Source organism: Saccostrea cucullata, unplaced genomic scaffold (genome assembly GCF_032062105.1).
Source record: "Saccostrea cucullata isolate Sc308-1 unplaced genomic scaffold, CSIRO_AGI_Scuc_v1 ctg69, whole genome shotgun sequence".
In the NCBI taxonomy this organism is placed as follows: Eukaryota; Metazoa; Mollusca; class Bivalvia; order Ostreida; family Ostreidae; genus Saccostrea; species Saccostrea cuccullata.
In genome coordinates this window covers 477,072-490,661 of record NW_026939160.1, presented here as the reverse complement: position 1 = coordinate 490,661, position 13,590 = coordinate 477,072, and the positions used below count along the sequence as shown (strand labels likewise).

General features: G+C 34.4%; 1 protein-coding gene across 11 annotated transcripts in view; it reads right to left on the bottom strand.

Moving 5' to 3' along the window:
• LOC134252355 (RIMS-binding protein 2-like) overlaps positions 1-13,590 on the bottom strand; it is an 83,823-nt gene that overhangs the window by 65,791 nt on the left and 4,442 nt on the right. For 9 of the 11 annotated variants that reach the window (XM_062734800.1, XM_062734809.1, XM_062734808.1 and 6 more), the window contains one exon: positions 1,802-1,855. The exons of the other annotated variants lie outside the window; for them this stretch is intronic. In XM_062734800.1, the coding sequence (XP_062590784.1) occupies positions 1,802-1,855 (54 nt within the window). The remainder of the gene's footprint in view (positions 1-1,801; positions 1,856-13,590) is intronic. 11 annotated transcript variants of the gene reach the window in all.

The following is a 13,590-nucleotide window of genomic DNA, read 5'->3' as shown; positions in this document are numbered from 1 at the left end:
AAAATGGTAGTGCTTACCTTTGCATCGGAAAGTGTCCGATGCATGGTTAATTTGTGTCCGATGTATGGAGAAATGAACATACTAGTGAAAACCAGCTTTTAAAAGAATTATACGAACATTGAAGTGAAATTTCTTTAAAATTTATGTAAAATTATCAATCTTTGACTTTATTCACCAAAGTCTGCCTCGTTCCGTTGAAGTCGAATTTTAAGAACGATAACTCTAAAAATCGCAAAATCTTAAATTCCTGGTTGTTCCCCTTTGATGATGTAAAATATGACGTAACTTCAAGGCCATTCTCGGGGTATTTTTATCACAACATGATAATAACAATCGGTGTCATTAAAAAATTTAAGTCTTCAGCTTCAAGACAGAAACAAATAAATACACGGAACTCTTAAGTTGAAAGAGAGTTTATTGTCTAAAGTTGTCCGATGCAAGGTATGTGTCCGATGCATGGTGAATTCACCCTATATGATTTCGCATTATATAGAATACACATATATGTAGTTATAGTAAAGTTAAAATATGATAATTTATAACTTCCATTTCAGTTTTTTATTTATAAGCATCAAACACAGCATTTCAGGACTATTAGTAAGCATCAGGATTGTGGTGTACAAGTGATTTTTAAAAAAAAATATACTTCATATATTATCTTCGGGGAAGCTTAAATGTGTACCAATTTATTGGGTTTCAACTGGGCAAACACTTGGTTATTTGGAAGCAGTTCTCCTGGTAGTTCAAGGTAGAAAAGAATATGGTTTTAAAAAGTGTGTGGTGAAAACTTTTAACAAGAGGTCCATAGGCCACAAGTGACAATGCTCACCTTAGTCACTTAGCTCACTCACTACTCCCTCTCCTCCCTGCTCTCTCTGACATATAAACCTAATCTCAGTCAAGTTGGATTTCTAATTTGACAAAATTATAGACTATATCCAAACTTCAACATCAGCTGCAAATAGAAATACATCTCAGTGTTTCAAGAAATCTTTATGTCAATTGTGTAGAGGGTGCTAATGCCTATAATGAAGTGTAATCTTTCTACGTTTCTCCACTTCAAAGATTTTTACAATTTAAAAATCTGTGACCTTGATCTTTTCAAAAGTATCCAGAGTTAAGGTCAGGACATACCGTAAAACATGATTTTTATTTCAACTATGTATCTAATATATTTCTCCTACAGACTAGAATAATAATCTTGTAAGACTGTGTCCTGTCTGTGCCCTAAACTTTAGTTAATTATGACTTTCTAAGTTTCTGAGTTATGAGTTACATCCAGAAAAGAAATTAATTCTCTCTTATTCCTTCGCAGAACTCAGTCAAGTGCAGTAAAACCTTAAGCACCTCGTGACTTATTAAATTTTAAAAGATTAATCAGAAATTCCAGTGCTCTTGTTAAAATGGTGTTAAAGAAGTATTTCTATCGTATCTTTTATAGGGGAGAAAATACAGATACATGGACATATATAGATTCCAGTTTGATCCAACTTTTCTTGCTGGGTGTCTAACATTTCCATCTTAATTCCTCAGATGTCAGGACTTAAAAATAACACCAAAGCCTCATTACTTGTGCAAGTTGTCGAAAAGTAGACAACATGTACCGGGTACTTGCAGACCGACAAGAGACAAACTTTGATCAGATAAACCCATTTTCAATGAGTCTCTGGCTAAGATTAGCCATTGAAAGACAGCGACATTAAAAGCAAGGAGAAAACACATCTGATGGCAATTAAAGAGGAATAACTCTTGCCCTTTCCCATGCAAGCACACAACATTCTGGACAAGTTGTCTCCCTTACCTTGAGTGGAATAGCTGATTTGGATTTTTGAAATGATACTCTATTCTTATGCTTCTGAATAAAAAATCAAGACATGATTACTTAAAAATGACACATGAAGAGGTATTGAGATTGTTTTTCTTGGAAAATCAACCAGAAAACATTGTGTTTTGATATATATAACTCATTCTTCAGTACTGAGTTCAGATTTGTGACCAAAGGGTTATTTTTTAAAAATAATCAATTTCATAATTTATGTATATTAATTGAGTCAGTACCCTTCCTGCTTCTGAAAAAAATTGATGGGAAGATAATCTGAAGTCTTAAAGAGGAGATAGGTGTCCAAATGTACAAGCATGTCTGAAATTTTATGTACGTAACTTGGTGTCCACAGTGACTGTTTTTTAAATCAATAAGCTATTCTTTTCTGGTGAATCCTTTTTGAAGTATATAAACACTAGTTTGCATGTTTTATTGCATGACTTATTTCTGCCTTATTCCATTATAATTAGAAAATATATCCAAGAATACCAATGGACACCGTTACTTACATAAGCACTAAACAAGTAACATGTTACTAGAATTTAACAAGTTGTTAAAATATGAAAATAATGTAATCAAAAAGGTATGATGAAATCATGTTTAATTTTATATTAAATGGAATTTATTTAAAAAGTCACAATTTTTATTTCTAGTTTCAAAACAGGAGAAATTATGTAAGTAACATGGACATCTAACTCCGAATCAGGCTTTAAAAACGAACAAAAAAATAACAAGACAATCGAACACTTGTCTTTAATACTTTTAATATTTCATTTCAAAGCTTAATAATAGACTAGCTTTCAAAGAGAATTAATGCAGACAAGTAAATTGTCAGATGGATTGCTAAATATCCTAGGTCTTCTATTTTGAGTTTTGGATCTTTGTGTCATTGTTACGAACATAATTCAGTCAGTTCTTGTAAATCTGAAAGAAAAACATAGGTAATCAAAGATTACGAAGCTCACCTCGACGAATGTCATCAGTTTAAGTAATGCAAATCTCACATCATATTTTCTTAATATTTAGTATTCATCCCAACAACAATATTCTTGCAAGTTGTGTTTAACCCCTTACATGGCATATACACATTTCTAAGCCTGTAGCGTGAAAAATATGTATATGTATAGTGTAAACAAATATTCATAACTGTTAATACTGCATATATCAAGGTTTTCAAGTTCATTCGGATTGATCTGTTCCCAAAACTTTAACCAAGTCTCTTATATGGAAAATATAGGTCAGATCCAGCATCCGAAGCAAGTCTGATAGTGCCCATCCTTAGATGCATCATCCATTCAAGTTTGGTTAAGCTAGGGCTTATAGTTACTTGGGAATGAAAATGTAGGTCAGATCCAGCATCCGAAGCAAGTCTGGTAGTGTCCATCCCTAGATACATCACCCATGCAAGTTTAGTTTAGCTAGGGCTTATAGATACTTGGGAATGTAAATATAGGTCAGATCCAGCATCCGAAGCTAGTCTGGTAATGTCCATCCCTAGATGCATCATCCATGCAAGTTTGGTCCAAATAGGGCTTATAGTTACTTGGGAATGAAAATGTAGGTCAGATCCAGCATCCGAAGCAAGTCTGGTAGGGTCCATCCCTAGATGCATCATCCATGCAAGTTTGGTCCAAATAGGGTTTATAGTTCATGTGGAATGGACCTGCTCCAAAAACTTTAACCTGGTCACTCATCTGGAAAATGTAGGTCAGATCCAGCATCCGAAGCAAGTTTGGTAGTGTACATCCCTAGATGCATCATCCATGCAAGTTTGGTTCGAGTAGGGCTTATAGTTCCTTGGGAATGGACCTGCTCCAAAAACTTTAACCTGGTCACTCATCTGGAAAATGTAGGTCAGATCCAGCATCCGAAGCAAGTCTGATAGTGTCCATCCTTAGATGCATCATCCATTCAAGTTTGGTTAAGCTAGGGCTTATAGTTACTTGGGAATGAAAATGTAGGTCAGATCCAGCATCCGAAGCAAGTCTGGTAGTGTCCATCCCTAGATACATCACCCATGCAAGTTTAGTTTAGCTAGGGCTTATAGATACTTGGGAATGTAAATATAGGTCAGATCCAGCATCCGAAGCTAGTCTGGTAATGTCCATCCCTAGATGCATCATCCATGCAAGTTTGGTCCAAATAGGGCTTATAGTTACTTGGGAATGAAAATGTAGGTCAGATCCAGCATCCGAAGCAAGTTTGGTAGTGTACATCCCTAGATGCATCATCCATGCAAGTTTGGTTCGAGTAGGGCTTATAGTTCCTTGGGAATGGACCTGCTCCAAAAACTTTAACCTGGTCACTCATCTGGAAAATGTAGGTCAGAGCCAGCATCCGAAGCAAGTTTGGTAGTGTACATCCCTAGATGCATCATCCATGCAAGTTTGGTTCGAGTAGGGCTTATAGTTCCTTGGGAATGGACCTGCTCCAAAAACTTTAACCTGGTCACTCATCTGGAAAATGTAGGTCAGATCCAGCATCCGAAGCAAGTCTGGTAGTGTACATCCCTAGATGCATCATCCATGCAAGTTTGGTCTGGGTAGGGCTTATAATTCCTTGAGAATGGACCTGCTCCTAAAACTTTAACCTGCTCCAAAAACTTTAACCTGGTCACTCATCTGGAAAATGTAGGTCAGATCCAGCATCCGAAGCAAGTCTTGTAGTGTACATCCCTAGATGCATCATCCATGCAAGTTTGGTCTGGGTAGGACTTATAATTCCTTGGGAATGGACCTGCTCCTAAACCTTTAACCTGCTCCAAAAACTTTAACCTGGTCACTCATCTGGAAAATGTAGGTCAGATCCAGCATCTGAAGCAAGTCTTGTAGTGTACATCCCTAGATGCATCATCCATGCAAGTTTGGTTCAGGTAGGGCTTATAGTTACTTGGGAATGGACTTGCTCCTAAAACTTTAACCTGGGACGCCGACGCTAACGCCGACGCCGACGCCAACGCCGGGGGTATAGCATAAGCTCATCTCGACTTCGTCGAGGTGAGCTAAAAATATATAAAAAACAAAATACAACATGATGTAATCAACACATATGCTGTTTAATTATATTTATTATATATCCTTGATAAAACCAGAAAGAAGGCAATTAAAGTACAAATTATGTCACTACTTCAAGTTTTCGTGTCTCTGTTATGAACGTAATTGTGTAAATGATATGGCAATATTAAAACAAATATTCAAAAAGTATTCATCCTTTGATTAGAGCAGAACAAAACAAACAAATATAGAATAAAATATAGTACAATATAACTTTATCATTAATAGATTATACAAATAATGCAAAAACACATGTTCGTAACAAAAGACGCGAATCAAAAGTCAAATGTTAAACCGAAAGTTCTCGACTCGGACAGATTTATGCATTTTGTATGGTCATAAGTGACATATTTCAGTTTCTGATTAATGGCTACATGGTATAGAGATACAATGACTGTATTTATGTGTTAAAAATTCATTAAAATTGATACAATATGAAAATACTTACCGAATCTATTATGTACGTAACTTCTGTCTTCCACGTGGACACAATAAGCATCGCCATGTTTTTTTGCAGACAGCTGCGCAACCTTTCTACTTTCGTTTTCAATTTATAATCATACCACTGCTACGAACTTCCTGATACAAACTTATGATTCATTGGCTGTTATTTTAGCAATCATACTGAAAGCTATTATGGTTGTAATGGTCAAGACACCAAACATTTTACAATCAGAGATCATTTTAAAATTACAAAAAGAGATGAGTTATGTGCATGAAGCATGTTGTTAAAAATAATAAATCACACATACTCATTAATTAAACACAGATATTGAACTTGACAAATTATTTAATGTTTGTAGAGAGGTGTTAAAAAGTTCAATGCATATGGACACCATGTGTTACGAACATAAACCACAGATTTTTAAGTTCAGAAAAAAATAATTAGGATAATTTTAGCATGTTTGACAAAATAAATATATTATTTCATTTATATGCTAAGATAATGTACACATATATCATGCCAAATGATTTTATTTTTAAATAAAACAACATCTTTACGCCTATTCGAAAATTATGTCACATTTTCTGCAACTGAAATCCCGTATATGCAATACAACAATGATCAATATTTTTTTATTTCTCAACTCATATCCTTGAAACTATTTATACTATATCTTTACAAAAGTATCCAATCATATCAATATCAATCTATCTGCTTCCACTTTATTTATTGGAAAATAAAGGAGAAAAGAAATATATTTTAAAAATTCACCAGTATTGAAGAATGAGTTATATGTCAACTCATCTCTGTTTTTCACATAATATGCAATATTGATTTCATATACATGAAAAAAGGTCTTTGTAAAGCAATAACAGTTCTTTTAAAGGTAAAATACATGCAGAAAAATTTTCATTTGTATATCATGTTAATTTAAATAGAACATTCATGAGCTATGCATGTCATTCTCTCAGACTGATGTGTAAACAGTAGTTTAAAGATTAGTTTGAGATTATACATGTTATAATCTTATATTCTTTAAAATAAGACTGTCTTCATAATAAATGCATACACAAGTCTACTTATTGAAATGTCACTTTTATGCTATGCACTATGGAATCCGGATAGGGCCACGCAGTTCAATATCGCATCATCGAGATTTGAGTCGATGGTGCGATAACTCGAAAATGCGATTACGATGAAGCGATGCTGCGATAACGATGAAGCGATAGCGCGACGACGATGGTGCGATGGTACGATGACGCTATGGCACAATAGCGATGATGCGTTGGTGCGATAGCGATGATGCGATAGTGATGATCCGATGCTATATCGTGTCATCGTTAATGCTTTATCGCGCTATCGTCATCGTGTCATCTCACCATCGCTCTATCGACTATGTAGATAGGATGGCATTCCCATCAGTCATTGCACAACATGGCGTTTGTGGATGAAAAGATTCAAGAATATTTCTTTAACGGATACGATAATAAAGAAATCATATTTCTTCTTTGGTTTTATACAGAAGAGGTTCTATATGTGTATTACCATTAGTAGTTTAAAATTCGAGCAAAGATTTGATTGCCCAGTGATAATAAAACTTAATTTTGTATTTGTTAATCATATTTTAAATAACAAACACGAAGTACATGTACCAAGAAGAGAGAGGGAGGAAGACTTTTGCTTTGTGTTTGCTTTTACTTTTCTTGATTGTGAAAACTGTATTTATCGGTGCTAAAATTTCACGATTTCTCAGAAAGTACAATAGCGATGGTTTTAATTTTATAATTTAATACTAGTATATAGGTCCCTGATTTCACGACGCAAGAAATTAATTTAAATTTCGTCTAAGCATTTACTCATTTTTAATAGCTAATGATAGCATTCACGACGGGTTTAATTTTGCGGAAAAAAGATGAATTGCAAACATAGTGAAACTAAAACCACTGTAATCATTTTCCAATCTACAGTATTAACCCCCCCCCCCCCCCCCCCCCCCCCCCCCCCCCCCCCCCCCCCCCTCTCTCCGTTAAAAAAAACAAAATCTAGATCACGCGGATTCGATTTCTTTTACATCAGTCACAAGATGAGTGTATTGTTAAACTTATCTTGATTATCAAACTATATTTTAACAATCTTCTAACCAGTTATATGTCTGGCAAGAAAGACATGGTTAATTTTAATGCCCAAGTGAAGTTTATTAACCCAGTAAGATTTATTTCTGATATATATTCTGTTCACATCTTCACTACCTGACGCCATTTCTATTCTCAGTGGCGCATGCGCAGAAGAGTCGATAGCGCGATGACGATAATGCGATAGAGCACTGATGATGACACGATAGAGCATCGCTTCATCGTTATCGCTTTATCGTATCATCACTATCGCACCATCGCTATCGTGCCATCGCGTCATCACTTTATCGCTCCATCGTCATCACGCTATCGCACCTTCGCTTCATCGTTATCGCTTCATCGTCATCGCATTATCGCGTCATCGCACCATCGACTCAAACCTCGATGATGCGATATTGAACAGCGTGGCCCTATCCGGATTCCATAATGCACAGTAGATTTGATTTCATGGAAATTTAAATATAGACAATCTGAATTGCATGCTATCTAATCTCTAGCTAGTACATTAATTAATAACATGCAGAAATTATAGAGATCAATTTACACTTCATCATTAATGGATTATGTTATCAAGCCCTATATCATATCCGAAAAGCTGAAGAACTCCTTCCTCTTCTTCAAACTGTCTCTTGTATTATTTATCACACTGAGTTATCTGATTTTAAAATTTGAAAGTCAATAAACACCCAGGCGCACGCCACTTAACCACCTAGCTGAACACAAAACTCTAACGACATTATCCTCAATATCTCAACTTAAACATACCTGAACAAAATCAAAATTCGTACCTCATTTATATAGTCATTTTCTTCGTCCCAAGGCATAATTTCATATATAACAATAAGCCTATTACTGACTTGGACAATATTTTTCAAACTTTGAATTTTTGCTTTTTCTCCTTTGTGCGCATTGAATTTTTCAATGGTAAATAACAGTAAAGATTTCTCATTAGGCATTTAAAGTTAATTGTCTGTATTGGGTCTTTGTTTGTTGCATTTATTTTTCTTTCTTTCTTTTTTTTCCAATTTAAAGGTCTATTTATTTCTAAAAGAAAAGAGAACAATCCTGAATACTGACTTAATATACTGAAGAAATTTTTAATAGAAAAGGATTATATGACCCAATTTGAAAAGACATTGTTAAAAAGATTCAATTGTTCATCTTTCTTATTTCTTTACAATTTTCATAATAAAAAATAAAATCCAGGGCAAAAGCATAATATTGGTAAAGAAGTATAATTAAATCTTTCAACGAACTGAATCAGAAGTGAAATGCTTATACTCTTTCTGAATGAATTTCAACATATAGTTTCTCTCCCTCTCTCTTTCTCTCTCTGATTTTCCATTATTTTTTAATTCCTAACAATAAACATATTAACCCTGTAAAGTATGTGAACAAGAGAGACAACTCTACCTACTCAATTCTGTGGAGTTCCAATTCTTTGCACTATATACCATGCAGTATTCTGTATAGAACTATGCTTTGCACATTTTACTAGCTTGGCCACTTCAATGGCTTAATATAGCTAGGTTCCAACTTCTTTCAGTACCAATTTTACTTGTACACTATAGAAAAATCCCTTATTTGACGATACAGCACCAACAAGTAAGTGAAATAAGTCTTTAAATGAACATTTCCAAAAGAAGCAGTTATGTTTGGAAAAAATGGAGGGGGAAGGGCCCTCGTTATTATGTGCCTGCAGTGCTTTTAGTAGAAATAGATATCTAGCCTATATATTGCAAATAGGCTAGTCAATACAATCTTGAAATGTAGCACAGAGCTAAATGTTTGCTGTCATTCAAGTCCTACACTTCATTTTATGGGGGAACAAGAGGCCCATGGGCTACATCGCTCACCTGAGAAGCTTTGACCATGCTGTCCTTTACACCAGATTTCCCCCTTGTAATACACATTGTGACCCCACCCTACCCCAATGATCATAATTTGGACAATTTGAAATCTACAGTACACTATCCCAGGAAGCTTCCACATAAATTTCTGGCCTAGCTTTTCTGGCCCAGTGGTTCTTAAGAAGAGGATTTTTAAAGAGTTTACCTAAATATTTCTATGAAAAACTTTGAATCCCTATTGTGCACCCTACCCCTGGGGTCATGATATGAATAATTTAAAACCTACACTACCCCAGGATGCTTCCACATAAGTTTTAGCTTTTCTGGCCCAGTGGTTCTTCAGAAGATTTTCAAAGATTTTTCCTATATATTTCTACGTAAAACTTTGTTTTGTTTTGAACATATTTTATTGACAGTATGTCAAAGGGAACGGACACAAGTTCTAGCAACTTAGATAGTCCTCTCCCATAAAACTTTGATTCCCCATTGTGGCCCCACTCTACCCCAGGGGGTCATGATTTGAACAATTTAGAATCTAAACTATCCCAGGAAACTTCCACATAAGTTTTAGCTTTTCTGGCCCAATGGTTCTTAAGAAGAAGATTTTCAAAGATTTTTCCTATATATTTCTATGTAAAACTTTGAATCCCCATTATGGCACTGCCCTACCCCCGATGGGGTCATGATTTGAACAATTTAGAATCTACACTACCCCATGATGCTTCCACATAAGTTTCAGCTTTTCTGGCCCAGTGGTTCTTCATCAGAGGATTTTTTAATGACCCAACCCTATTATTGTCTTTTCTTGATTATCTCCCCTTGTGAGGGGACTTGGCCCTTCATCTTAGCAATTTTAATTTCCCTTCACTAGGGCTGTGCAATATTACCGGTATATCGGTATATTGCGGTATTATCCACCACGATAATATATCGCGATATAAAAATCAGATACCGGTATTTCATGATATTTATAAAAATATATAAAAACCTCCTTTATTGTAGAAACTGCTGAAATAATACTTGTAACTTCCCCAGGCCTCTTCAATCTAGTAATAAAAATACTTCGTCGGCTATCAGAGGCAGATAGAGAGAAGAGAGAGAGAAAGGAAAGAAGCTTTTCATTCACTGTCGCAATTTTAAATATATTACTTTAAAATAAAATCAATAATTAACAAAAAGACTTTTAAATAAAATTATTAAGAAAGAAAATATATAAAACATTTCTACAGGGTGTATACCATGTGTAATGCGGTTCTCAAAATCTCATGGAATCTACATGATCGACGATGAATGTTAAGTTCAAGATACATATTACACATAAATGGCCATCCATGTTTTCACTTGATACAGTGTTGCTTTTTATTATTTTTTAACAAGTTTCTTGCCATTTTAAACACCTTCATGCTTTACCAGGAGCATGTATATTAAAACAAAAGAAACAGGCCTATGCAGTTCCTGATCGTATGTCATAATGTGAAATTAGTTCGGGTCAGACTAAAACACTAAACGCCCGAAAATAGGTCACAATTTCTTTCTGGCTTTAATTTTATTCTGTGACCACATAAAATTTCTATATAGTATGTATTGTTTTAATCATTAAATTACATTTTATGCTATTTCAATAAAACAACTCCCCCCCCCCAAAAAAAAAAAAACTATGAAGAATAAACTATGCATAAACTTTTTTTTCAATTTGAAAATACATCAAATGAGTACATTTTGTTTAATTTTTTACCTGGTTTTTGATTAAAAGTTATTATAATTATGTGAACGATTCGTGTCTTATCCACCGTCTCCTTTAAAATTTATAGATAAATTTAAATAGTCTTTGAACTTGACAGCATTTTAAAGTTTCTGTACAAATTTATTAATGATAATAAATCTACAATATATCGCAATATATTGCAATATTCAACGTAAAATATTGCAATATATCGCAATATGGTTTTCACTCGCAATACCCAACTCTACCCTTCACCCAAGGATGCTGTGTATAAAGTTTTGTCAAAATTGGCCCAGTGGTTCTTGAGAAAAAGTCAAAAATGTGAAAAGTTTACAGACGGACGACGGACAATATGTAATCAGAAAAGCTCACTTGAGCCTTCGGCTCAGGTGAGCTAAAAATGAACTAGAATGATCCATCTTTCTTGTGCATTCCTAAAATCTTTACATTTACAACTGAGAAAATAAATCTTTAAATTCATATGTGTCCGAGTTGTCACTTTTTCCCATATTTTATTCCAATTAATTTATCTGCACTGTAAAAGATATATTCACAAAAAAGATATATTCACAAAAAGAACACTATCAGTCTTATTCTAATACCATTGTCATAAAAAATTAATTTGAGATTACGTCTCAACAATAGGCATTGAATTTGATGTACTTCTCTTTACTACAAAGAAAATTCTTTTCACACCTTACAACTCAAAATACCAGATAAGCTTTTTAAAAATACTCCTGTTTTGGGTTATCATAGGACATAGAAAGGCATTGTGTTTGTCTGTTTGCCAAATTTCTCATTTCAATGTCCTTAGAAAAGCTTCTACTCAAAATTTTCAAAATACCCTGCACTGCAAAACAATGTATGAATATGCCAAACCCTGATTTTGCATGCTGCATTATCCATATATATAAACAAGATCTTAGGCCTAAAACTTTTTGACTAGTTATCGAGTACTTGTTTTCTACTTTGTGTTGACTGAAAGTTCCTGAGAAATTGCACATCCATTTAAAAAATTTAATCACGGAATATTGCATACCTTTTTCTAGTCGGTCAAAATTGCATTGTGATAGAATCGGAATTTACAAATTGATGATCATTTTTTAGTGTTAAAATGAGGCAGCAAAGATTCTGAAAACCATTGGTCCTACTGGCAAAACCAATAGAAATTTGAATTTTCTGATACAATTTGCTATTTGATTTGTCCATATGACCGATCAATTTCTGTGCTTTCAATCCAATTTATTTTTTAATTTTTGTTGTACCGTTAGGGCTAGGTATCGACTGGAAATTTGATATTGTGATATATATAAATATATTATGTTATTTTTAACTGTATTGCTATAATATTGCAATATTTCATTGATTGATTGTATGTTGTTTAATGTCCCTCTCGAGAATTTTCACTTAAATGGAGATGCCACCACTTGCCGGTGGAGAGCTACAAATTTTGTCTTATACTCAGCACTCAGGGCCATTGAGCAGTGAGAGATCTTTTTTGTGCCAGCACCTACTGTGACACAGGACCTCGGTTTTATAAGGTCTCATTCAAAGGACCAGTCTCCACATCCCACAGTGGGATTCAAACCCGCTAGATAAGGACTGACTTCTTACTTCGCAACTCTAGAGCAGACACTCTAACCACGGTGCCATGCAGGCAACAGCAATATTTTAAATGACAGTTAAAAAGCCTCCTTTTCCTATGTAACCCATGCCATTTTCTTATGAATTACATCATGAATTATATTAGAATTTGTTTGGACTGATAAAATTTGCTTCGGACTGGCAGAACAGTGATCACCGAATGATTGAATATGATAGAAAATATTTGGATTCGGAAACTCTGCATGCCTAGTTTAAATTTCAAACAAATTTTATTTAAGAATATTGTTCAGGAAAAAGATTTACATTTATAAATTTTGACTTAAACTTTTGAGTGCTTGAGCTCAGAATTTTGCTGTTATAAATACATATAAAGAATTCCTATGACATACCTTAAACTTTCATTATACTGACTAACGATTGAATTCTGTTTCTTATATAAACCTTTTGTCAAAAAATTGTCACTCCATTAGCTATAAATTTTAAAGTATTTGGATTGGAGCTAAATATATACATGTCAAGTACTTTTTTGTGTATGGACGCATTGGTTTCTGACATAACAATGGCATGATCACGATGATATGACAGAAGCATTTTTCGAATTGGGAAATATAAGTCCATCAAAACCTAAACATAAAGGTCCCTGAATGGTACTGGGATCAGATACAGCCCAATAATTTTTCTCCATTAGATGATTCTTCACAGGGATTAACTGAATGGTCTCCGACATTTAAAAATTCCAACAAAAAAAATTCATTTGGCGTGCTTCAAATTGTAAACGAAACTTGTGTCTGAACAGAGGGTCATTAGTAAATAAACTATAACAAAACTTTACCCGAGTATTTGGGTTGGAGTTTAAAGAGACACAATGGGATTAAGTGCGTTTGATTTCGTATGTATACGCGTATGTGTAAATAAAAACAATAGGTCTGATAAGGCCTTCTCCCAAACTACCTGCATTAA